Raw genomic sequence first — 27,651 nt, 5'->3', positions numbered from 1 at the left:
CGTCTTCAGCGATGAGAGTCGCTTCTGCCTTGGTGCCAATGATGGTCGTATGCGTGTTTGGCGCCGTGCAGGTGAGCGCCACAATCAGGACTGCATACGACCGAGGCACACAGGGCCAACACCCGGCATCATGGTGTGGGGAGCGATCTCCTACACTGGCCGTACACCACTGGTGATCGTCGAGGGGACACTGAATAGTGCACGGTACATCCAAACCGTCATCGAACCCATCGTTCTACCATTCCTAGACCGGCAAGGGAACTTGCTGTTCCAACAGGACAATGCACGTCCGTATGTATCCCGTGCCACCCAACGTGCTCTAGAAGGTGTAAGTCAACTACCCTGGCCAGCAAGATCTCCGGATCTGTCCCCCATTGAGCATGTTTGGGACTGGATGAAGCGTCGTCTCACGCGGTCTGCACGTCCAGCACGAACGCTGGTCCAACTGAGGCGCCAGGTGGAAATGGCATGGCAAGCCGTTCCACAGGACTACATCCAGCTTCTCTACGATCGTCTCCATGGGAGAATAGCAGCCTGCATTGCTGCGAAAGGTGGATATACATTGTACTAGTGCCGACATTGTGCATGCTCTGTTGCCTGTGTCTATGTGCCTGTGGTTCTGTCAGTGTGATCATGTGATGTATCTGACCCCAGGAATGTGTCAATAAACTTTCCCCTTCCTGGGACAATGAATTGACGGTGTTCTTATTTCAATTTCCAGGAGTGTATATCATACCCTCTCAACCCCTAAAGTTTTTTGTTATCTCCTCGCCTTCTGCCTGTGTGTTCTTTTTTGTCAGGCTGTGTATTTGATACTACAGATTTAGCTCTGGTTACTTTATAGTGCATAATCCAGGAGGCAATCTCTGACAGTTAAAATCTTCAGAGTGAACTGGAATTTGTACTTTAATGCTACTTTTATTTAAAATGACTCATTTCTCCATTATCACGAGGTGATCTTATAACCAGATACCCTTACCACTTATGTCCATGAAAATTTCATTCGAAGTACACATTCTTATCCCTATTCTATTACAGGTATGAATTACATATATCATGAGCTGACTATAATGAACAACCTGCCTTGGCACTGAACACTTAAGTTATTTACTTCACATGAAATCTACGCCTAAAAATGCACCTTTAGAATGAAATCAAACAATGGAAATTCCAATCTGGAATATCAACAATGTAAGGAAAAAAGTGACTGCTACTCAACATAAAGATGACAATGAGTTGCAGAGAAGCACAATGAAAAGACAGTTACACATTTAGCTCTCAGCCAAAGCCTTCATCAGGAAAGGAAAACCAGATGCACATGCATGTGCACACACAAGCAAACCTCACACACACGAGCGCCATCTCCAGCAGCTTGGACCGGTATCTGCAGAGGGTAAACAGTTAAAATCTCTGTATTACCGTAACTACCTTCTTATAACGCATCATATAAGAACATGCATTACTTTATTTATCTTTAAATTGATGTAAATATAGACCTTAATTTAAGATAAAATCAATACTGCAACAAAGTCACATTCAGTTATTGTTTTTCTTCATGTATGAAACTTCCCAAAAGATTACAGCTGGCTTCTGGACCAGGACTCGCTCAGAACCTTTGGCATTGTTCTACGTTCAAGTCGTCCTCCGGTACACAGTTTTAATTCATCAGGAATTTCAACACAGCATGTACGCAACTGAAGAGTAAAAGATTCATTCTGTTCTTCATGTATGTGGACGTATGAAGTTGAAAATAATTACACATACAATGTGTACCCAGAATGGCATTCCACTTAAGTGCTCTAGTAAATAATATTGTCTACATGAGTTCCTGTTTGTATGTATTGTTGTGAAACTAACTTTTCTTTCTGGAATTCATCCATCACGTATTTGTGTATAAGGCATAGTGTTTTAAACAAGTCACACAAAAACTACCATATTACGAATCAGAAACTTCTGGTAACTTCATATACAAACCATTCCAAGAGAGTACCAATAGATGATAAATATAAAAACTTTCTGAAGGCTTAACTTACGCTTCAAGTCTGTCCCCTAAATCTTGTGAATTATCTCTCTTTAAGGCATCGTAGAGGTCATCAATTTCAAGATCCTTCTTAGTTCCTTTCTTAAAGAGGTCTTTTAACCACCTGTGAAAGAAGGGAAAATTAATAATTTCTTACATTCATCATCAAGTTTCCTAAGAGAAGGGAGGAGTATAATTTCAATATTTTAAATCAGAAATACCTCTAATGCAAAACATATATTGATAAAGTGTAATCAGCCATAAAGAGGAACAAGTGCTACACTGGTACTAGGTGTAATTCTATCCAGAAAAAGAAACCCTTGACTTTTTCGAACGTGAGAAACTAACGAAACAGCCAGTTAACCGGGACTAGTTTAAATTGGAATCAGTCCATGGTGTAATTGACGTGTGTCTGTATTTTATAAATGACCTGTACTCAATTTATCACAGTGGGTAGAATTTAATAAATTATATCTGGTAGATTTTATGAATGCATTTGATGAGGACAGTTACCTCGAACTACCTAAATAAATCTGGTCATGAATACAAGATTTTTGTGTTAGGTCTCAAATATGCAGTACAGTGGAACATCACACAGCAAGCATAAGTCGATCCAGAATCTTACTCGTGTAGCGCAAAACACGAGTTAAGCAAAACAATATCTCATATAAATTAATGTAAAATACATTAATGCTTTCCATGCAGAAAAAGTACTAAATGTTTTATCTTATTCATGCAATTTAGTCAAAGAAAATTTTACATACAGCATTACACACTTTATTATTCATGAAACGCAACTTAATTCTTTTTTCTTTTAGAAAGCTGTCTATAGTCATTTCTTTCTGCTGACACTCCAACACTTGGCAAAAATCTGACACATTGTCAAATTTGTAGCACATGTAGCCACTGCTTTATTGGGGTGATGGTTTTCAATGCACGGTGCAACCGATTCCCATGCTTTCAGCACTTCTCTTATTGTGTCAGAAGATCGCTGCTTTGCTTTACCACCTCTGCCTCCGCCTCCTCATCTGAAGAACTCCTCTCCACAACTTCCTGCTGTGAAACACACTGCAGCTCTATAAGCTATTCAGTGGTCATTTCTTGGCTATGATCTTCCACAAGTTCATTGACAACATTGTTATCCACTTCTAGTCCAATACTCTTGGCCAAAGCCACAACTCACTGACTACAGACTCCGGAAGTACCGACTCAAATGCTTCAGAGTGACATTCGACAATGCATTCTGGCCAAAACTTCTTCCAAGCAGAAGTGACAGTTTTCCTGGTAACCAGTTCCCATGCCTGTTTGATCATCTTGATGCAGGCAACAATGTGTACCTGATATTTCCAAAACTAAGAGCGAAATTGATTGCTTCAGGAAACTCAAAGCAATGTTCAAAGAATGTTTTAGTGCAGAGCTTCTTAAAGTCAGAAATAATCTGCTGCTCCATAGGTTTGAGTAACAGAGTTGTGTTGGGAGGCAAAAAATGGTTCAAATGGCTCTGAGCACTATGGGACTCAACTGCTGAGGTTATTAGTCCCCTAGAACTTAGAACTAGTGAAACCTAACTAACCTAAGGACATCACAAACATCCATGCCCGAGGCAGGATTCGAACCTGCGACCGTAGCGGTCTTGCGGTTCCAGACTGCAGCGCCTTTAACCGCACGGCCACTTCGGCCGGCTTGGGAGGCAGAAATTGGATCTTGATGAATTGATTTTTCAAGAAGTTGCTCTTGTAGGCCTGGATAATGGGCATAAGCGGTATCCATAATAAGCAAGATACAGAGTTGCAGAGTCATCTCTAGCAAATATTTTTTTCACCAAAAGACCGAACAATTAATTCATCCAATCACAAAAAGATCACACGTCTACCAAGCCTTGTTGTTGGACCTCCACATCACACTTAACGTGCTCTTCTGGACTTTACACTTCTCGAAGTTTCACGGCGTTTCTGAATGGTAAACAAGCAGCGGTTTAATTTCCTAATTGCTGCTTCGATTGGTATAGAATAATAATGTGAGACAGTCTTTCATTGACTTGTGACCGAGCAATGCATTCTCCTCTATTATAAAGGTACACTTCAGCATCTTTTTTCCAGAACAGACCTGTTCCGTCACATTTAAAACTTGTTGCGCCATATAACTCTCAGAATCTACTACCATCTTGAAGTTGCTGATTAAGTTCTCTGCTGCCTTTGTATTGGAGCTGGCAGCTTTGCGGCACCTCAACACTGTGACTGCAGGTTCTTCTCTTCAACTTGAACCACCCACAGCTTCCCTTAAGCACTTCCTCAGCCGCTGATGATCCTGGCGTCTTCTTAACGAGATCGGCGAAAATCCTCCTCACGAATGATGTTCTTGTTAATAGTGTCGCCTTGCAATTGCTTTTCATTTATCCATGTAAGGAGCAACCGTTCGACACCGTCCAGAATACGAAACCGTCCAGAATACGAAACCTTTGTTTAGATACTCTTGTCACACTCTTTGAAACATCTGTCTCCTTAATCTTGTTCTTGAGTTAATGTAACCAGATTTTATGTGCGTGCTACATTAGCAACGCTCACGCCAAGTTGGCGTTTTTCCAATGATTTTATGTTTCATTTCTAAGGTCATTTTCTTTCTCTTTTGGTCTTCTTACGGCTTTATTTTTGGGACATTTCTATGGAGGCTATTAAAATTTTCACGTAAAGAAACACTGTGTGAACACAAATTTAGAAAAATGTGTGACCACAAGCAGCACTAAGATGGTAGCAGGAACAGCTATAAACCCAAACTGCAGTACGTACTAAACACATTGTTCACATGCTGTTACCAACAATGAAAGGTGCTCATATTGTTAAACCCCCAAAACGCTCGAGTGGCTGGTGACGTCACACTAAATCTTACTCTCATGCGAAACATTGCTCGTTAAGCGAGTCACTTTTTTACAATTTGTTTTGCTCGTTACGCGAATTGCGCGTTACGGGAGGGTCTCGTTTAGCGAGGTTCCACTGCATTCCTTGGCAACTTACTCAGGCCCCAGAAGCCATCTGATTGGGAACCAAGGGTATTGATGGAGCAGGGATTTTAACCCTAGCATTACCAACGTATTTTTTGTTACATGTAATACCAACGGGGGGGCCTCAAAGGCCCATAAAGGATACCACAATTTATTTTATCATAAATCAAGTTTATTTACTTCTGATACCTCTAATAACAATTCAAAATGCTTAGACATTGTTTTTGTATACTGGATAATAAAAGATGTTATAATAGGAATAAAATGAACAAATCACGAGATTCAGTTTATATATTTTTTGGAATAATGTTTCAAAATAGTGTTTTCTTATAAAAACGACTTTTTTAATTCGATACACTACATGAAGCAAACAAAATTTACTGTCTCATTCTGCAACGCATTTTTCACACAACACTGTCTTCCTGCAGTGTTTCCCACAGACGTGTTTGTGGCACTGAGAGCAGGTAACAGTTGACTTTCCCAGCTTGTTGTACTTGATCTTCTTAGATGCAGCTTCTTGGCAGCATAGGTGGCACCGTCCACGTGTTCCTGGTTCTGCTGTTGAGGATGATGGTTCTACAGAGCAGCTGAGCTTCCGTTGTGCGATGCTTTCCATTGCCATTATTACTGGCTTCTGAAGTCCATATAAATTTTGTGCCCGTTTATCTACTTGAGATCTTATTAGTTCGAGACCTAAGTTAGTGATAAAAACTCTTCTGCGGTTTAGCAAATTCTTTTTCCAATTCGGAAAGTTGAGGAGGAAGAGTGAATATGCATTTATTGCTGCTATGTCAATGAGTGTATAGAAGAGGGACAAAGGCCATCTTCTTGTTCCTCTCTTTGTGCTGTAGTGTCTTGCCATCTGGTCTATGGTGTCCACGCCTCCCTTTGTAGAATTATAAAAAAAGATTTATGTTAGTCTTTTTTGAGTCTTCATTCAACACCCCTTCTGAGTGATAAGTTGAAAGCATCAACAGCAGTCGTTTTGGCTTCTCGCGGACTAGCGTTGATGCAAGAGTAACTGGTCGCCTCTGTGTCTGAGGGTCAGTATAAGCAAAGATGGAAGAGTGTAAACTGCGGCCAGTTGTAGTCTTCAGCTCTTCAGGTATGTGTCGTCTGTTAGACTGTAGGGTGCCAACAAGTGTGAGGTGAAAATCATTCCATAGAGTCTCAGCAAGCTCCACTGAAGTATAGTACCGATCTGTGGTAACATTACGGCCTGATTTTTCAATAGGTTTTATTAGTCTCTTTACAATTTCCATCGGTCCATTTGAATGCTGTGTATTTCCTGACTTGCCTGTATAGATGTCCATGCTGATCACATATCTAGTCTCAGAATCAGACAGCATTCGAATTAGAATGCCGTATTTTCCAGGTTTTTCTTTTAGAAACACCTTGAATGGACAGCGACAACGGAACAAAGACAACATCTCATCCACTGTTGTATGTAGACCAGGAATGAAATACAATGGAAGTGAAGAATTGAAGCTTTCAAAAATTTCCCTCATTGGAGCAAACTTGTCAGTCTGGCGACGAATTTCTCTTGTGTTCTTATCATCAAACCTCAATATTTTAGTCAATTCGAAAAATCGGGTCCGACTCATTGATCCATAGTACACTTGTCGGCCCTGAAGCAAAGACCATAAATCTTGGACAGGTATCTTATTGTCATGATTTGAACCCATGATTAGCAAGAGTCCAATATAACAAAATAACTCATCTTCATCTGTGTGCTGAATACCTAGTCGAGAAGCCTCTTCATTTGAGTGTAGTTTTATTAGATTCAAAATTTGAGGTGTAAAAAAGAGCTCTATAGCCTCTTTCGGAGACGCAATTCTTCCTTGTTGTCCTAGCCCCATTCTTTCTCGCACTATATTTTGTACAGAACGCCGATATTGTCGAGATGGCTTCGTAATATACTCTCGTCCACTTTTTGCAATGAATTTATCACATTCCGTATCATTATCTGGTGGATTGGCTTCAACCTCATCTTCATTCTCAGACGATGAATCAGTTCTAATTTCTTCCACATCATCATCCACTTCACTTTCCTCTAAATCTGATTCGTTCAAAGCTTCTTCTAGCACTCTTTCAATGGAACTATCACGTAAACGATGTCTACTCATGTTGCTGGTTCAACAGCAGCAGAAACACTGAAAATAACAATGGTCCGCTTCATAATAATATGTCTGAAGGCAACAATGCCAAAATTCGTTTCATGGTAAGAATTTGAAACGACTCAACCTCGTAAATCTTTCCTTGCTATTACCAACGGGTGGGCTTCTAAGGCCCACAGAGAATTAAATCAAGTAAATGAATTTTAATTACATTTTTATTCCGAAATTCTGTAATGACTCAATAGTACATTCAATAACGAACAATTACCTTTGCTTTCAAGTTCATATATCAAAGGGTGTGGATACAACATAGAAAAACTGAGTCAGTGGGCCTACGAGGCCCCCGTTGGTAATGCTAGGGTTAAATTTAAATTACGATTCCATTACACATTCAGAATACGTAACATTATAGCCAGCCTGTGCACTCTGAGGCCATTTGCCTACCAGACAGCTGTGTGAGAAGTTTTCAGTTTTCTAATATGTTAAAAGCTCTTGCTTGTAGGTATCTTCCCTTAAATTATTGAAGTCTGTCGTTTAGTGACAATTCTGCTAGGAAAGCTTAAACAGGATTTTAAAATAGAAAAATTCTTGTCTTCAGGAGGAGGATTTAGTATCAGGTCGATTATTGAACTTTTGTTCAATCATTAACACAGATGAGGCAAATCCTTTTTTTCTATTCCCAATGATCCCTGTAAGTAACACTTTAGTCCGTGTTTGCTGATAAGTGGGGAGCGGTTTTCATCAAATGGTAGCCACTAGCATATTCATTGGGCCCACACTCATGTAGGTGAGTTGTACAAGTGCGCACACTAAATAAAATAACTTGGAGGAACAGTTTATTTACCTACAGAATGGATAAATTGTGAGATCGTTGCCAATTTGACATTATTATACTTACTCCAGTTCGTGAGTGACAACACGATGTCTTTAGAATTTCCCCCTATAAACTGCATGAACATACACAGCTTCAGGCATTACCGGTATGCTATCATATTGGTCTGGACAGGGACCCCATATCCATGCAGTACATGTGTAATACTGTACTGGAATGATTATCATGCTAATTCGGCGATGTTTCAATATTCCTTGTCACTGGACGACACAGTGATAGTAATTTGATTCTGGATGTTAGTATATAGTCAGCAGTGAACCACATTATGTTACGATAATGCCCCAATTTAACAATTAATAAATACATAGAATGAAATGTGGATCATCGGGAAAAAAGACGAAGACATGTTTTATTGCACTACATTAATGGAAATTTCACCCACTATCTCCCAGCAAAAAAAGCAACCTTGGGGTAGAAGCGGAGCAAGAGGGAACAAGCCACAATTTTGTCTCTTAGTGTTCGCACTACAGAGGGCCTCAAAAAGAAAGTTTATATCTCACGTCTCAAAATAAAATAGAGGTTAATGTATATCTAAAAAATCTCTATTACCGAAATAAAAAGTTTAGGAATTTACTTCTTAAAAATAATGGCATTTCAATGCAATCGAGAAAGTCTATGGCACTCTTAAACAATGAAAAAATTTTGCGTCACGGTTCGGCACGTAGACAATAGGATGGCTGCAACTTTGCAACGGATATTTTCTTTCAGTTGCTCTGGTGAAGCCATATTATTGATGTACACTTTAGATTTGACATATCCCTATACGAAAAAATCGATGGCTCTCAAATCTCGATAGCCTGGGGGCTAATTCATGTCAACCCTCCAGGATATCAACTTCCCAGTGGAAATTTCACGGATTCTCAGCTTACACGCAATGAGCATGTACCCTGTGGATCCGTCTTGCTGAACCCACGTTCTTCAGTTACACCAGGGAAGTTTCACAATTAAGGCACCAACATCTTCACACAACGTTTGAAATTTACTGTAACTACTATCGTCCTCGAGAAAGTATGGGCCAACTATTCCTCGTGCCGACATCGCTGCCCGTGCAATAACTTTTGGCGAATGAAGAGGTTTTTCATGGTTTTGTTTAGGATTCGTTGCACTCCAGTAGTGGCAATTTGCTTACTGATGTGACCCTTCAGGTGAAAATGTGCCTCTTCAGGAAACAAGATCTTAAATGACGAGCAGTCAGTCAGATCATTAACGAGCTGCAGCCTATGTCTGACATCTTGAGGCTTTACTCCCTGCACAAACTGGATTTTGTAAGGGTGCAGTTTAAGGTCTTTTTGCACAATTCGGTGCAGTGATGATCTAAGCACATTTAAAGCAGTGGCTAGCTTACGAATGGAGAGGTTAGGATCGTCATTAACAGACTCCAAGGATTTGCTTGTTCTCGATGGCCTTGATTTCGGTTTGACACTCTTCAAAGATTTTGACCCATTTCCAGATACGGGGAACACTTCGAGCATAATTTGTATTACGCAGTTCACGATCACGGCAAAATTTCCTCCTTGCTACAGTCGCCGAGTCACCCTTTTTGTAAACTTCTCGCACACACACCACGCGCGGTCCCCTCCCGTGAAGACATCAATCTCTACTGAATTTCTAAAGCCAAAGGCCAAGCAAGTGGTGAAGGTACACCCCCCTTCCCCTCGCCACAAGGAAAAACAAAAAACTTACTTTCTACCGATTTGGTGCGCATGCAGATCGTTTGATTTGTATAAAAACAGAGCGCTGCGTTCCGCGCCGTACTGAAGCCGAGTAAACGTGAAGCGATGGCTGGTTACTACTGTGGCTCGAATTGGACGTTTTTACGAAACTTAATTGGTTCAAAATTTTGAGAAAAGGGAACATCCAGTCAAAAAAGTTGTGATAAAGTTCTAGTTAAAAATTAAAAGGCCACATGAGAAAGCTGAGAACTGCCACTGTTTTTAGGTTCAGAGGACAATGAAGTTATTTGGTTTTGTAAATATCGTTTTTTCCTTGCAGCAACTTTATTCAAATTCTTCATTCTTCTCCTCTCTGACTGACCTGACAAAGCAACTTCACTTCCGACAGAAACAGCCGTTATGGGACAACCTGCACGAGTTTCTGTGTTTGTACGAGGGCTAGAATTTTCATTCACGTTTTCAATCTGAAAGTAACACATAAGTTTTACTTTAAAAGATGACAGTAGGCTGCATTAAAATTTAGTTTATACAAACTTTCTGAGTTAGGCCCAGACCTGTAAGTTCACTATAAAAGAATATGTAGTATGAAACATTTTCGTTTTAATACATGAGGATTGATACATGTCATAAGGAAGATGGGATTTCAGTTTGCCTGTTATGGAAATGCTTGAGTAAAAGGTCTTTTTCATCATTTTCTTCCAGGAGTGAGTACAACAATAAATCGCAATCACTCATTTCGAGAAATGTGCGTCTGCGTACACGAACTACTGAGGACTGACAGTTTCAACTTACTAGCATGTAGGCAGCGAGTTCGGCGCCAACGCGTTCAAATAAAATAGTGTAACTCCTATTTTCTCTATGCTGTTGTAAGATGTGGCTTTCGTTCTAACTTTAAATTAACCATTTCGATGTGGGTGTTACATTTATCAATCACTGGAAATGAACCAAACGCACAGCAGCCAGAGACCACATTTTTCACTGCAAACTCTTCAAATTTTACGTACGGAGTACTTGGGAATTAAGTATCACACTATGAGCAATATCGAACAAATTGACTTCATCTTCAAGGTGTAATATAAAACTGTAAGGCACGAAAGAAATCAGTTGTGCACGTCAATTAGTTTCTTCAGAAACGAATGAGAGGTATTATGTAGTGAAGAAAATGCGCAAATCCGAAACAAGTCTTTTTAATGTTGTAGCAGAAAAGGAGAACCTCTGCCAAACCGTTAATTCCAGAAAATGATGTAGCTTTGCTTCATTTGCATAACAGTATATTTTACAATTTAATGACCTCTGCTTATTAACAGCAAGAAAATCGGCAAATCAGTTTTCTCATGTAGTACTGCTATCAGCCGCTTTAAGGGAACCGCTCGTTACATTCCTGTGTCGCCTTTTCTTTTACTACTGTTCAGTATAACAACGGCACGGCGTAAAGTATTAACATGTACTTATAATTTTTACTTTACATACAACAAATGTTTATTTGTAGGTAAACACAGCAGCTAAACTGCGCAATTAATAAAATATAGGAAACTTGATTCGTATACTTTTGCCTCTAACAACTGTTTACTCTGTTTCAATATAGCAGACTTCGCGCGTGCGCACTAAATTTTAGCGCATGGATTGCAGCTGTGTTTCCTCTCTGTGTCTCCCTAATCTGTGCCCTAAATTTAAAAAAGTACACTGGCTTACATAACGGCTACAGTACACACAGGTAATGCTTTGTTGAAGTTATCACTGAAAATTTGAAACAGGAAAAAAGAAATAGAACGATGGAGGAGAAATTGTAACAACAAAAAAATCTGATAAAAACGCCATATAAATACACTTCTCAAAGTGGGAAACAGCAATGAACTTTAAAATCTACTGCATTTCCCATAGCGCTCAGCAATGCTGATTCCACGATTTAGCAATAAATGTAAAGTCAATACTCTCAGATTCCAGGACGGTGCGGAAACCAGTAGCTACAAACGAAAAAATTTAACGAGCGCGGTTCGGATCCGCGCCGTAGATTTTCGTGAAGACATTGGAGTAAAATCACAAGTGTTTGTGTCCGCAGCTCGTGGTCGTGCGGTAGCGTTCTCGCTTCCCGCACCCGGGTTCGATTCCCGGCGGGGTCAGGGATTTTCTCTGCCTCGGGCATGGATATGTGTGATGTCCTTAGGCTAGTTAGGTTTAAGTAGTTCTAAGTTCTAGGGGACTGATGACCATAGATGTTAAGTCCCATAGTGCTCAGAACCATTTGAACAAGTGTTTGTATTCATATGCAATTCAGTTATCACCCTCTCTAATACAATGGTTCCACAGTAGTATAATGGTTACAGAATAGAAAAATCCAATTTTTGACTGTCGCTGGCCACTGTGTGCCTATGGGCCAGCTGTCATCGTTTCGCATCTTTTTCCTTTTTCTTTCCAGCTGCATTCGCTTGGCACTGGACTTTTAGGCTTTTTGGATTCCGTACGACGCGAGCTTCTCTCTGACTTACGTCTTCTGTCGTTCTGAGCATATTTACTACGTATTTTGTACTCTCCGAGAGCTGGGGCGAAACACTTTCACGAGACTGACTACCATCCACTGAATGCAGGGGTGCCTAAAATCCTTCGTGTACCAGCTGTGCAGTTGGCCGCCGGGCTGACGTCACAGGGAAGCTTGCGACGCTTATGAGGAACACGTCATTGTGAACTTCGGCTACTATGTTATGAAAGAAAACTTACAAACCGACAGGTGGCACGGCAGATTCAAACAAGCGATTGCAATAATACCAGCTACAATAATGTTAAAAGCATAACGTCTGGAAGAAACCACTATGGTTAATGCAACGAAGTTGTGTTCATTCAGGCTTTCAACAAAATGCTCCTCTTTCTCCTCTAAAATGCAGTCTCATTTCAAAAGTTTCAACTTTTTCCATCACACTGAGGACACATTGGTTCCACTCTTCTGCAGTGTTCTTACCGCTTATTTTATAATAGTTCTTTAACTTTCGAAATTTTGTATGTACTATTTATTGCTGCAACAGTCTTTGCTTCTGAGCCAAACTAACTATGGCATTTAATTTGCGGTGGTACGGAGGAATTCATAGAACAGATTTTCCCTGCATTTTTAGCCATTTCGTGTACTGCTTATTTGTTGTGTGCAACTGTTTTCTTTAACGATTTCTAGTAGTTCTTTCTTAAACATGCTGTCTTCAAAAGCGATATTTTTAGATTTTTAGCCACTGTACTGTATCTTGCTTATTGGAATTCGCCTTAGAAACTTTCTTTTCGATGAGAATGGTACGGCGCTTTATTAATAATAACTGCGTTTCATCGAAGCCGAGAAAGAACATTTTGAATTACTCCTCGCGAGTATTGCCGTACATCTTCTCATGATAATCGCCACTCTTCTTGGATTCTAAAATCCACAGCCAGCCTTCCACGAAACCTGCTTTTGTTCCCAGTGTATCGTAACAATTAGGCGTTTACCTTTACCCGGGGCCCCTTGTTTCAGTTGGATAATCCGAAGAGAAACCCTTGTTTAAAGAATTTTATGGTGTTATCTACACAGAAATTGCTTCGTGTATGTTCTGCATTCCACCATGGCTCGTCAAAATAGTAAATGAGCGTTCCTTCATATCAACAATTTAACGCCGACTCCATTACACGGTGACATCCATGTCTATTAGCATTGTATTACGTCCACGCCGAACATATTTCAAATTTATTTCTCTCAATAATTTGTAGCTTTCTGAAAATTGCCCACATCTGGATCTTCGTTCACGGCAGCAAGCACTTTGTCAGCTGTTGGCAATTCGTTACGAAATAAAATTCATGTACTTTCCTTCGTATGGTGTTTCTGTAGAAGTCATCAAAACTTTCTGAAGAGTGAGGCTGGTGTAGTGTCCTTAGGAAGCGACTGAAGGCCAAGGTTAACACGGGCCGCCACACGTAGCCGAGGTGGTGAAGGGTTCACACCCACCGGGAAAGAGGCAGGTGGCGTGAAGTTAAGCTGCCGAAAGCGAAATCAAGGAGGTAACAGAGACAAAGGACGCTCGAAGGAGTCATCAAAGAAGAAGGAGCCATAGGATGGATGATCACGTATGGCAGACAAACGGCATGCATATCTCCTGAGGAGAAAGTCACGGCTCTAGTTCAGCGGTAGTTCGGCAGCTACCGCATACAGACTGAACCGGGCTAGCGTGAAAGACGCCAGCGGCCAAACGGATGGCACGATGGTGGATAGTGTTGAGACGACGTAACAGGGACGGACCTGAAGATGCATAAACGAAACACCCTAAGTCTTGTTTCGAAAGGACAAGGGGCGGGTACAAACTGAGGAGGGTGGTTCGATCTGCTCCCCCAGGAAGTACCATTGAGGACATGTAGGACACTGAAGGACCACGTACAGCGGACTGCCAGGTAACACACGTGGGAGGACCGAGAGTTTCCTATTAAGCGTAAGCTACAGTAATTTCGTAGTTTCAATGTACGAAAGAGCAACAGGCCCAAGGTGTAAAGATGATGGGAGAAACCACCTGCGCCGCCGGAAATTCATATAAACGGTTCTGTAAGTGGAAAAACGAAAGCTATTGTCTATGCTCCATGAGTAAAGACGATCGAGACATAGCTGAAGAGAGAAGTCCGTGGAGAACTGCAACAGATCGTCAATGGAGAGGGAGCCGGAGATGCCCGGCGGGTCACAGCCGACACGTCTGCTTCTCTCTCTCTATCCGTAGAGGTTCACTTAACGAGTTCGATCATACGTGATACTAACCCGAGGGAAAGGAAGAGCTATTGGGCGGGCACAGAAACAATGAATAATGAATAATGAATGTGATCACGAACACATACTTACGGTAATTGTCAAACGTGATGAACTTTACAGTCCGATTTTAAAATCGCGCACTAACGAGTTGTACTCGCAACGGAGGCGGCCACACTGAGCGAGCCCCCCCTCCCCATTGCTCACCCCCCCCCCCCCCCTTGGACCTGCCTACGGTGTGTGTCTCGTTTCGGTGGATGGGGTATAGCCATACGAGTCGACACTATTGTAACTTGGAATTTAATAGTGATTCACTTATATTCCGGCTAACATCTTTACTGTCACATTTTGGGTCCTTGTAGTGCTCCGAAAGCTCTTCACAGTGGCACCCAAATCAATGTCCCACTTAAGCGCATTCCATGCTACACCAGTTTATAACTTTACATAGAGCTAATCCATAAGAATCACGCGCATGCATCTACACCGGCAGTCACAGGTAAAACAAATTACTGTCCGACAAACATTACAGACATGATCTATGCATTCTGGGTTCAACCAATGTTTACACATTATTAGTCTTAGTTGTTAGTCTTAGTTGTTGACGATTCAAATCTATTTTGTCACACGAAGCTTTGCCCACGAGGGAACAGACTTTTGAAGTCGGTAATTACTAAAACTACAGAAAATTATTATCGCTGTTCCATTCAAAAGAAACGGAGTGACGTGATGGCTGGGTGTTGTGTGCTGTCCTTAGGTTAGTTAGGTTTAAGTAGTCCTAAGTTCTAGGGGACTGATCACCATAGATGTTAAGTCCCATAGTGCTCAGAGCCATTTGAACCATTTGAAACGGAGTGAAACACATTCCTTGTTTTACACGTAGTATACTAATGTGGACGTTGTTTCCTATTCATATCACTCTCTCCTCCGTTCTCTAGCTGTATGCGCTCTGGTCTAGCCTTTATTACTTGCTCGCAGACAATTAGGCTTACGTTTTACTTTTCCTACACTTCGCACTCTTTGACAAATACAGAGTGGCGCACAAAAAACTGGCCGCTAATACTAGATTGCTTATTGTCTACCGCCAGTTGTCATCTATGGTGTCGAAGCTTTTGCGACTACATTTTCTACTGTCAGCACGAAAGTCGTTACAACTCGGTTAAGATGTGCGAAGTAAGTATGTCAGCGAGATGTATCATCTTGAAGAAAGAATCACAATAGTGAAGACACGTGTCTACTGGCTCATTTAAGGCAACGCGTGACATTTTTGCAAATTAGTTTCCTTGCGTTTCCATACCAGCAAAGAGGAGTATACAGGATTTGGTGACAAAGTGGCGGTACTACAGGGCCAGTTGCAAACGCCCCGTCTCTTCATACACCTGCTGTGATCGCGGACATTCGAGCACGAATGATGCAGAGTCCAAAGAAGTCGACACGTGAACTTTCAACAATTTAACGTTGCGTGCTGGTACTGTCAACATGTTTTACACGTCATACGGATGAAGTCTTACAAAATGACTTGTGTCCAAGAACTGAAGCAGGAAGCCAAGGCAGACCGCAAGAATTACTGTACGTGGCTATGTCAGAAAGAGTGGAATGTTGAATGCGTTGCTATGTTTCATGAGTGATGAAGCCTGATTCCATCTGACGGGTCGTGTTACCTCACGAAACAACAGATACTGGTCAGCAAACTATCGCCGTACGATTAATAAAAAGCCTCTTCACGGTGTGGTGTTGTGTTCCCCATAAACGTACCAATGCTTCCTTTCATCGTGATAGAGCAGCATGTCACACTTGAATTCACGAAAAATTCGCAGAAGAAAGGACTGTGGCTGCCGCGTTCGCCGGACCTAACCACTTGTGACTGTGGGGCAGACTAAAGGGAAAAGTGTGTGCAAATGTGCAAATTTGTGTGAAATCTTATGGGACTTAACTGCTAAGGTCATCAATCCCTAAGCTTATACACTACTTAACCTAAATTATCCGAAGGACACACACACACACACACACACACACACACACACACACACGAGGGAGGACTAACCTCCGCCGGGACCATGTAAGCAAATAACCGAATACATTTCAAATACTTTAAGGACAATATTTCTAACGAATTTTTGAGAATTGATGCGTCAGAGCTGCGCGAAGTATTCAGTCAATAAGGATAGGTTTTTACGTCAGGGTATCTTTTGTCGCAACCAGCACGCGCTCTAGACGCTCAATGACGCAGGAGAAGGTCCTCCCAGTCAGCTAAAACTGGAGACTGCTAAGTGGGAATTTGAAAGACTTACGGAACTGGCACGAAATAATCCAAGACTTGAATAAATACAATCTTTGATTACTCGTCTGAGCAAGAATTAGACAGTGACTTGAATGAAAAGTAGACTACTCCCGAATGCAAAATCCCGTGGAGGGAGGTACGCGGCTAAGTGTGAGCGCGAGCAGAGCCAGAGCGAATACTGAAGGCCGAGCCCCGGGCCTGACCTACACAGACGTCCCTTGTGGACTGCTTTCTGTGCAGAACTGTCCGATCCCGCCATTAATCTGCGCGCCAGGCTGCGTCGTCCTTTCCACGTTGGCGCTTCTGCCCAGCGCCCTTTGCGGCCTCCCATGTGACTATATATGGTCCCCACCAACACCTTACCACACTCGCAGTTTCTCCACATTGATACCTCTCTTGCAACCACGTAACATTGCCCGTAATCGCCCTTCCTGTGGCGTCGCCTTTGTACTCTAGCACTTTCTAGATAAACTTATTCTTTCTGGCTTCTGTTCGTTGTATGTGGTATAAACTGTGATGCTCCCACAACATTCAGCTTGGTTGAAATAAAAGAGGCGGAGTTTCTCATTGACAAAAATATAAAATACATCAGTATACGTTAACTGGAAGAGTTTGCAGCATTGCGAAGCGTTTTCAAACAGCTATCCAAAGGCGATTACCTCCGGTTTTAATCTCATCTTCACAGAGCATTGCTTCATCATATTGGTGAAGCACATTGCACCCAGGTATGTGATCGCTGTTCCTGTGTCCTAGGTGGTACTGGTAGTCATCCTGACCTCCAAATCTTTGGACATTGCAAGTAATAGAAATGCGAAACAGAGTATAAACACATGTGGAACATGGGGGTACTCTGCAGGTCTTAAACCTGCAGTTAACGATTAGTTATACACCATCAGTTGTCAATCACACCAATGCAGGAATGGAATGATTGTTATACAAGTAAGTACCCTCATACCTTCCCATTTTTGTCATTTTCATCACTCCGCCCTCTATTTAGAAATGAGCTGACCCTTTGGTCTCCAGATTTCACCCCAAGCGCTGCGTCATACACGATCTCTCTAGATGCATGCATGCATGCATGCATGTTGAGGTTGTTAGCACTCCTTATTGGCATATAGGAGATACGAACCTGATGCATTTGAGAGAGTGTGGTTATATAACAGACCGCGAAGAGGAAGAAGAAACATATGGTTTAAGCTTTATGGAGCTCCAGACGGAAAAGTTTGAAACCTTTTACGTAAATCACTTGTACTCTCAATTCTGGAACATTGTTGTATTTGGATTCCATACCAAGAAGGTAATGGGAATACAGAAATGATTGTGGAATACGTACTCCTAACGGTACACAGTTCTGAACTTCAGCATGCTATAATGTTAAAGCAATGTCGATTCCAATATGGTGAACGCATTCAATGACGCACTTATTACTCCAGTGCAAGAGATACATTTCCAACAAGACATACATTCACCATGCAAGGTTTCTATCCCACTCAATGTGGTGACAAACTGTAAGGTGATAAAACGGCAACCTTGCACACCAAAGAAAACATCGATTTTTGTTAACACAAACACTATGTAGGTTCCTGGAGGTGTATGATGCCTGCTGTTTAATACGTTGAAGCCAAACTACGGTTCAGAAATTATGATATGATGACAACAGTCACACAAAATGATCATCGGCAACTGAAAATGGATACGAAGAAACAGCGACATGTTATGAGGAAATAGACAACCACGATCAGCAGCCAGAGAATGTAACAGTCTTATTGCAGTTTACCAGCGCCCCTGGTAACCTCCCTCTTGCACAGAGAAGTCGCGGTCCAATGTATGTTTGTATTGCTGATGTGCGTGATAATAGGGCCATTTGGCCTTGACGCCACCTCTCTAGAAAGCCGCCTCTTTCCACTATTAAGGTGTGTAAATGTAGCATCAGTCAATTCCCCTCCAGGATACACAATTTTATTTATTTCAGTCAGTACCCATTTCATGGTATTTTTTCTGATTTATGCATTCTCAGTAATTTAGCTAGGTTTCGTGATTTACATATTTCATGCTATTTCCCTCAATATTACGTATTTCTTGTCAGTTTTTCGCGATTTACCAGGTTTTCCTCGAATTTTACCGATTTCATGTCTTTCATATTTTTTCCAACCGTTTTCCATATGTATTGGTCACATTGCTAACATACCAAGGTATTGTTTGATTTTATACAATAATATTTGCTTGTCATATGCACCAACCTACTAAAACATCCTAAGACTTACCTTCTTCCCAAAGATCCACATGCATTCGTTTTGGATAGGACGATCATGAAAAGTGTAGTAACAGTCGCTTCTACCTACATGAGACTCAGACACTGAAAAAACTTGGTGTACTGCTCCAACCCATCAGAGCGCTTGTGTACCGACTCATGTAGTGCTGCACTTGATGGGCAATCAAAGTCTCGGAACAGTTCCACGTGTTCATTTGACTACCACTGCATCGCGTAGGGATCTGCAACAGGGATCTGACGTGTGCAGAGCTGATTTATGTGGCTGCTCAGATTTTTTTTCCGCAAGTTTATGCTCTTATTGCTTACCAGATGTGCTTAATTTCTGTTTATACTTTCTAACTCTAAAATATACCCACAACCCTGTCAGGACATCTAAAAACTATAGCTTTTGGGTATTTATTTTTATTACCCCAGTAATAAGTTATTCGTTAGATGACAATGCCAACTGCGCGCGCGCGAAGGGTAAAAAGAACGAAATAAGAGGAGTAGGTAAAACTACTCAATTTGTTCTTATTAATGGACCTACTTTATTTTGTGGTGCGAGGTTAAATTTTTCTTTAATGAAAGTTTCTTCTTCTTCTTCTTCCAGTTTGGGTAACGGATGGCTAACTGTTGCTTGTAACAATGCAGGACGCACACGCACACGCACACGCACACGCACACGCACACGCACACGCCATTCGCAAAGTCCATATTTCAACTACAAAATGGGGCTGTGGGGCTGCAATCATAATACTGAACTGTAATTAAAGTGATAAATATGTGGCTCATCTCCGAGGACTACTCTACTCTTCCTGCCATCCGGGTATGTGGCAGACGCAGCCGATCAGTCAGGCAGATACAACAGTTTCACCTTCTGGGTGGTGACTAGTGGACTAATACTCAGTAGGCATTGGGCAGCTTTGTGATTTCGTGTGCCTGGAGTATTCTCCGATTTTACATGAATATTTAGAAGACTCAATAGCGATCTCTGACAAGTTTTGGCACTGAAGGTATTGATAAAAATCCGAATTGCTACCACTCCAGTCATTCCCAGAAGCCTTTCAGTCGGGATGGTGCACATAGATACGCATATCCATGACAGCTGATGTCAGAGCAGCAGTTTTCTCCAGCCTCTGACCATTGGCGTTGGCAGTGTAGGAGGAGACAGGTGTGCTGCGTGTAGACATCTGGGAGGTGAGGGGGCTGTGTGTGCGAGTGTTTCCAGTGATCTCTTAGCATCTAGCCACGACAACTACTAGGACGATGGTTTAGCGCTTCAACACATTACAGTGCGCTCTGTCTTATAGTAGCATTTGTTGCTACTATCCTATAACGCTGTAGACCCTATCCTCCTCCTCCTCCACCACCATCCTCCTGGTGTAGCTGAGACAAGGTTGGGAATTCTGTAGTGGTCGGTAATTGCACAACCGTGACGGTACTAATTTACCCTGAAATGTGAAATTGCAACTATCATTTTATATAGCACCGCTTCCAATCGAGACATCAAATTCCCGATTGGTCAATTTATTGTTTCCAATAGTGGTACTGTGAGCACACACATTAATCCAACTGCTCCACAGATTGTTTAAAGGTCACAGCAAGCAACTGAGGTGAAATTTGGAAGTCTCATCTACCTCCAAAGTAATGGACTTGTTACCAAATGACGTAACTGTGCCGGTATCCACCAACAGGACGCAAGGGAGAATAAATCCAGAAGAGTTTGGAAAGCAGGTAGTTGCAGGATCGAGTCCCACCAAATATACCCGTCCTAGTATCCATCAAAAGGAGGGAAGGAGAAACTTTCCCACATAGAGGGTATCAATTTAATTGATTAGTCAGTCAGAGAGAGAGAATATGCCAATGTTTCTATAGAAACTCCACAGTTATCAATAGCAATAAGTTGCCGCCGCCTGATGCTTTGTTTGGGAATTGGCCAACTTCCAGTGTGCGCGGGACTCTTTCCTGACCTGCTCCTGCAGGAATACGGGAAGCGGGCGGCACGTCTGCCTTGCGGTCGGTGCGAAGATGCGGTTGGAAGGTTTTTAACAGCGTAATTGCTTGTGGTGAGTTACGTTGACGTCTATTTCGTGACCATATACATTGCGCGATCGAAAAAAGCAGTCTAATTATTTCTTTCGTATTGTATTTTGCAAGACCTGCATCTTCCAATCAGCAGCTAATGACGTGCTTTTCCCTGCAGAATGAAAGAGAGATCCAACGCCTGCAAACTGAATTTTGTAAACGAACGCTATATATTCTTTGGTAGGTAATTGACATGGCCTTTAATTTCCTGCCATGAAATCCTGTCTCTCCAGCTCAGATTGAGTCATTTTACTGCCAGTTTCCAGGTGAGGGACGGGAATTTACCAGAGGGGGAGGGGTGAATTTATCGATTTAATTTGTCAATTAATTCGATATCAGAGGTGTGCTTGTATCAGCAAGGGGATTTCCCAGGGATGATGGAGTCTCAGGAGGATGAATTATCCCCGGAGGGGCCTTAAATAGATTAAAAGAACAATAGGTTGAGGAGGGGAGGGTTTACATGAAGAACCACATAGTAGAACAATAGTTAAAGGTCATAAATCGATCAGCTGTCAATTTATCTAATTTGCATATCAATTTCATATCAAAAGTGGCGTAGAACGCAGTTTGTCCCACTACTATCATATTCAAGAATGAACGCTACGAAGAGCAAAGGAAGAAGTCATCTTATTGATGTGGACCTAGAATCGCGCCTAAAGTTAAAAGTAACAGCAAGTAGAAATTGAGTTTCCCACGCTTTCCATGGATATGCAAGGCCATTGCTTAATTTGGTCTTAGTCAGTCACTGTCATGATTTAATATTACGGATACTTTATAATATAATTAATAAATAATATTGTTATTAAGTGCAATATAACTTTTTATTCAACATACCTATAGTTTAACTAAACTCCGTCCAAGTAGGCCTTGAACGCTGAACAGTAGCGACGACTGTGTCACCCTCGGCCCACAGGCATCACTGGATGCGGATATGGAGGGACATGTGTCAGCACAACGCTCTCCCGGCTGTTGTCGGTTTTGTGACTGGAGCCGACACATCCCAATCAAGTAGCTCCTCAGGTGTCAGTCTAACAGAGACTTGAAATTTTAAGTAACCGTTATTGAGTTAATTATACGAAGCAGTGTGGAGTGAAAGAACATGTAAAACAGACTGGTAGCCAAGATCGCAGGAATTCTTTTTATTCCACGAATACCAGTTTCGGCGAAACTAAAGCCGCCATCATCGGCTCTAGGAAGGACAGAAAAAACTATAAGAGTGGACTTGGGTTCCACTTATATAACATGTATACATATAAATTTATGTTACATACCTTAGGACACATACAGGATACAACATCAAGGCAAACAATGGTGTGTGTTATAGGCAAATATTAATATCACCATTGTTTGCCTTGATGGTGTAACCTGTATGTGTCCTAAGGTATATAACTAAATTTATATGTATACATGTTAAGTGGAATCCAAGCCCACTTTTATAGGGTTTTCTGTCCTCCCTAGATCCGATGATGGCGGCTTTAGTTTCGCCGAAACCTGGAATCAGGGAATAAAAATAATTCCTGCGATGTTGGCTACCAGTTTATTGTTTTCCAAGCATCTAGATCGCTCCCACATGAGCACAATGTGCTCCCTACAAAACAGTGTGAACGAATATGTCGGGTCGAGTATTCAGAAAGTTATGTTGAGACAGACGAAACGTGTACTTAAGACGAATGCTGATGGAGTTGTTGGAAGGATTAAACTAACGTATCTTACAATAAGTATTTTCTTAGCGAAGGCCTACTTAGGAATGCCCTAATTAACTTAACAACTGTTTACCTGCGTATATAGTTTAAATAAAAAATAGTTCTCAAAGGGGATTTCAATCGCCTCACAGCCGATATTTGGTTCTAGTGACGAATGAGTTTGCTGACCACTGATCTACACTATTGCATTCATTCTTGCTTCATTTCTTGACCCGTGACACAATCGGAAAGCAGTATCACAGTGAGACTGACTCATCAGCTAATGTGATTCTGGAAGCTGTCACTATTACAAACCCAGAAACCTGTATAAAGCGGAGCTCTCGTCGAAATATTTCTCGAAATAGAGGAAAAGCTTTCTACATACTTGTCCAGTAGCATACGGTACACGAATTACATATTTACAAAGTATCTGACGATGTGGGTGTGGTTTGGTCTTGTTGCTAATTTACAACACATACTGTTTTCATAATGGTTAGTGCAACATGGTGAAGTCACAGTTGGCACTTGTTAGCGATATGCCCCAAAAAATTCTTAGTGATAGGTCTTACGACAGAGATCTGCGCCTCCCTGTCCTTTACATCTTCTGGAGTATCTCATTATTTCAAAAGGCTTCAATACGGAGAGTTTCGTAGGACTAGAAAATAACATTCCTCCTGTTTGAATTTTAATTATCGTGCATCCACGACAAAAATGAAACTCAAATTGTTCCAATAAAACACTGTAGACAAACTCGCTGCTTCGAGTCGTCGTCAGATAATTCGTTCACAAACGTCGGTGTGCATCATTTTATTTTCATTTTTTTATTTAATTTCATCATGCATTGTTGACCGCGGGACTTTCAGTTCGGCTGCTGTTTGGTGAATGGATTTATTCGGAAACAGCTCAATTGAGCGGCACGTGTTCCCCTCTGGCATTCTCTTTACGTTCACTTCGCGGCCAGTTCTTGACGCTCCCTGGAACCAAAGTTAAGTTTCTCCTAACCAAGCAAGGTTGCTTTACGAGGTGGGGCCTTTCCAAAGCGATGTCTAAGCGAACACATTGTCTTTCTCTCTTTGCTTGCAATATTTGTGGAGTCCCCCTCCCCCTCCCTCCCCCACCCCCACACACACACATTTGTTCTCAATAAATTCTGAGTCCGATCACATTAGCCGTGGGTTCATTGCTATACTGACACAAAACAATACAATAGCGACAACGATGATTTCCCGCAACTTTAAAGCAGGCCAAACAATGAAACCAACTGCTGCGACTAACGACCACAAACATCACTGTCCAACATAACAGTCCAGATACTCTATCTGGTTTTTACTACCCAGCCGGCCGTTGTGACTGAACGGTTCTAGGCGCTTCAGTCCGGAACCGCGGTGCTGCTACGGTCGCATATTCGAATTCTGCCTCCGGCTTGGGTGTGTGATGTCCTTAGGTTAGATTTAAGTAGTTCTGATGACCTCGAGATGTTAAAGTCTCATTTTATTACCCACTGCGAAAGCAGCGCGCCAAGCTGCCAGAAAGTAACACTTTTGAGTACGGTACCGGACGGGTGCGAACACTATCGTTTGTATTAAATTTTAACAGTTTTTACAACAAAAGTTTAAGCAGTGCCGTAAATTTCGACAATAATTAAAAATAACATTCGGTATGAAACTAGATCACAGGATACTAACTGAAGGATGTCATTAGCCTTTAAAAAAGCCGGTAAACGCCAGAAGACCTGACCTTTTACAAAGAGACTTCATCTACCCAGCAACGCAAAGTTTTTATCGCTACATTTCCGGCCAAATCAATAAACGTGGAACGCGTTTTTTGCACGAAATATGTATTTATTTTCTCTTGCTATCAGCGTAGAAAGCCGCAATTATTCACAAATTCGAAGAAATTTCTTCATCAATAAGTTTTAGCTTATTCACAGAATCAGTGAAATTAGGCTGTTTTCAGCTTTATTTCCGGATAATTCATGTCCCTTGATAATTTAGCGTTTTGTTACCACTTGGAGCGCTAGTGTAACAACTTTCACACCGCAGTGTGTCGCGACTGTATTTATTAGAATGGGACAATCATTGACTCTGTTGTTTGACTTCTTTCTCTTGTACCGATGTCCTTTGCCTCACTTCTGTTGCGGCCTTTCGCTTGCTTGTTCAGTGTGTTATGATTAATCTAGCGCTTGTGATTTCTGACTTAGCACACGGATTGTTTGCCACAAACTACTTGAACTGTCCAAAGTCAAAACTTCGCGGACGCCCTGCACTAAAGAGCTACAATTTTCTCTCTGAAGTTTGTAGCAAACGCGCATTAAATGCTTTCGTAAAGTCAATTCATTAACTATGTGCTGTCATCTCTCTTAACTGAATTTTAAACTGGAAAAATAAAATATTTTCAGAATTCAGATCAGCACTGCACCTTACTAAAATCTAATGGTAGTGCACTTCGAAGTGTAGAGCACAATGGACGGCGTTAAGTCCCGACTAGCAAGTTGATTTGCACGGAAAGAGCAACAGGAGATGGGCGTGGTGAACTTTCCCTTTAGTGGTCGATACTAAATGTCAAGGGTCACGAGAACATCGTCATTGCACCGACATTATAAAATACTGGCTTTTCCTAACGTAGAAGGTGCAGGTCGTAAATCTAAGGATAGGGTCTCATCTCCAACCAAATAGTTTATGCGTCTTTCCATTAATAAAAGTGAAGGTTCAGCATGAGACGTCGCCTGAAACGTCAGCGATACTCTCAGATTCAGCGAACAACAAAGAACTACGCGTGTGTTTAGAAGTTCTTTGGGGGAGAGCAAACAGTATTTTGTCTAACTGACGTTTATACTCTAGTGCAGTATCAGGTTACTGGCACAGGAATTTTTCAATCCGTTCTTAAATCTGTACTAGAAGCTATGTACATTTTCCCGTGATCTGTTGATACACTGTTTCGATCCTGACTGAAGAAATCGGCTCGATTTCTCAGTGATTAATAGGCTGTTCATCTGGTGAGGGATTCACACTTCTTCACAGAACTACTGCAGCGCAGTATGTCACAAGTCGAAGTTTTCGTTCGACCTCCCGCAAGCTGGACTGCTTATTTTCGTTGCTAACTCTAGCTACGTCACACTTGTGTCTAGTAAGCTATGTTATTCGGTATACGGAATGGCTCAAACAGTAGAAATAAAATTCCAGCCGTCTGTACAAACTTCGACTCTCGGTACCCTGTCATACATGCTACGTGATTTGCCTTTGATCAAGATCTTGACAAACTCAGTTGCCAGATTCCAATCTATTATTATGACAAGCTCGCTGAGTGTTAACGTGAACTGCAGATTTAATTGTCTCACTGGAATTTAAAAATTCCAGAAGGTGCGTATACTGTGCTTTTCTACACCATCAGATAAAAATCAGTAAAGCGTACAAACTGCCTCTAAGTGCATCAATTTTTACAGCGAAGACTGTGGCAACTTCCTCCTTGAAGGTACGTATTTTCCTGTCCGACTCCCAGAGCGCTGTTCCAAGTATTCAACACCGGAGATGAAATAAAACAACAAGCCGTCGTATTTTGGATGTGATACTGGAGAAAGTTCGCTGTTAACGGAGAAGGCAGACAATAATTCTGCTGTGAGTGCATTCTCATGCTGGCATCCGGTATATTGAGGAAGCTGACGCTTTGGCGAAGCTAGCTGTATCTACAGGGACTGTTCTCGTTTTGGAATTGCCACATACACACTACTTACGTGAAGTAGAGAGCAACAGAAAACAATGGCAAGATATGATGAATGTCTGACAACAAACAAAAGGTGGCTATTATGCGGCATTACAACCTCAAATTCTTACAAGGCGGTGGCTTAAAAGGATGCATTTGGGCCGATCTACAATTTCCGCAGTCACTTAAATGCGCTTTAACCATGCCTCGTTTCCTGAACATCTATACAGAATCAACTTTTACGATTCCCTTGCATGAGAGGGAGACTCCAAGTCAGGAACTGATGTAAACCACATCTCGTTTTCGCGTTCCAAATCTCGTTTTCGCGTTCCAAATCTCGTTTTCGCGTTCCAAATCTCGTTTTCGCGTTCCAAATCTCGTTTTCGCGTTCCAAATCTCGTTTTCGCGTTCCAAATCTCGTTTTCGCGTTCCAAATCTCGTTTTCGCGTTCCAAATCTCGTTTTCGCGTTCCAAATCTCGTTTTCGCGTTCCAAATCTCGTTTTCGCGTTCCAAATCTCGTTTTCGCGTTCCAAATCTCGTTTTCGCGTTCCAAATCTCGTTTTCGCGTTCCAAATCTCGTTTTCGCGTTCCAAATCTTACAATGAACGATCAGAATTTCTGAAGACTTTGATGAGTATGGCTTATCTGCTCCCTCAAACAGCGTCTTCCGTTTTGATTTGTAAAAACATACTCATGCATCAACTGATTGTCAATTTTCTTAGCAGAATAGGGAAAAATCTAAGATTCATTTCCATTAATTTGTATCAGGTATTAAATTTAAGAAGTAGTGTGAATTGGTAACAAATATGTCTAGTTCACTTATTCAGTTTGTTAAACATTTGTTGTGAAAACAGACTGACCGCTTGAGTTTTCAATTCTGCAAATATCACTGAGGATCTCCATGGTAAAGATGCAGTTTATGTATTTCCTCTGTACAATTACATATTCTATGAAAGCATGCATTCTCGATGGCTAAACTCAGTACGAACTCTGGAGGCCAAACAAACAGACCCTTTTCCAATAATACGCAAACAAAAATCTAACGCTCATCCGGAGGTGAAGCTCTACGAAATAAAAATAACCGTCCTCAGAAGACTGGTATGATCATATTTTACACCATGTTAGATTTACATTTTTGAAGCAAGCGGTGCATCTAATTTAACCTCTCTCTTTGGCTACGCTGTACCGTTCTTGATTATAAAATACTGCAATGCCAT

General features: G+C 41.5%; 1 protein-coding gene across 2 annotated transcripts in view; it reads right to left on the bottom strand.

Annotated features, from left to right (window-relative positions):
• Positions 1-27,651, bottom strand: part of LOC126235666 (ATP-binding cassette subfamily C member 4-like) — a 297,379-nt gene that overhangs the window by 144,909 nt on the left and 124,819 nt on the right. For both annotated transcript variants that reach the window (XR_007544798.1, XM_049944389.1), the window contains exon 2: positions 2,034-2,144. Coding sequence is in view for 1 of the 2 variants with exons in the window: in XM_049944389.1 (XP_049800346.1) it covers positions 2,034-2,144 (111 nt within the window). In the remaining variant the exon portion in view is untranslated. The remainder of the gene's footprint in view (positions 1-2,033; positions 2,145-27,651) is intronic.

Source organism: Schistocerca nitens, chromosome 2 (genome assembly GCF_023898315.1).
Source record: "Schistocerca nitens isolate TAMUIC-IGC-003100 chromosome 2, iqSchNite1.1, whole genome shotgun sequence".
NCBI lineage: Eukaryota > Metazoa > Arthropoda > Insecta > Orthoptera > Acrididae > Schistocerca > Schistocerca nitens.
The sequence above is the reverse complement of the archived record's forward strand: the minus strand, read 5'-3'. Positions and strand labels throughout refer to the sequence as shown.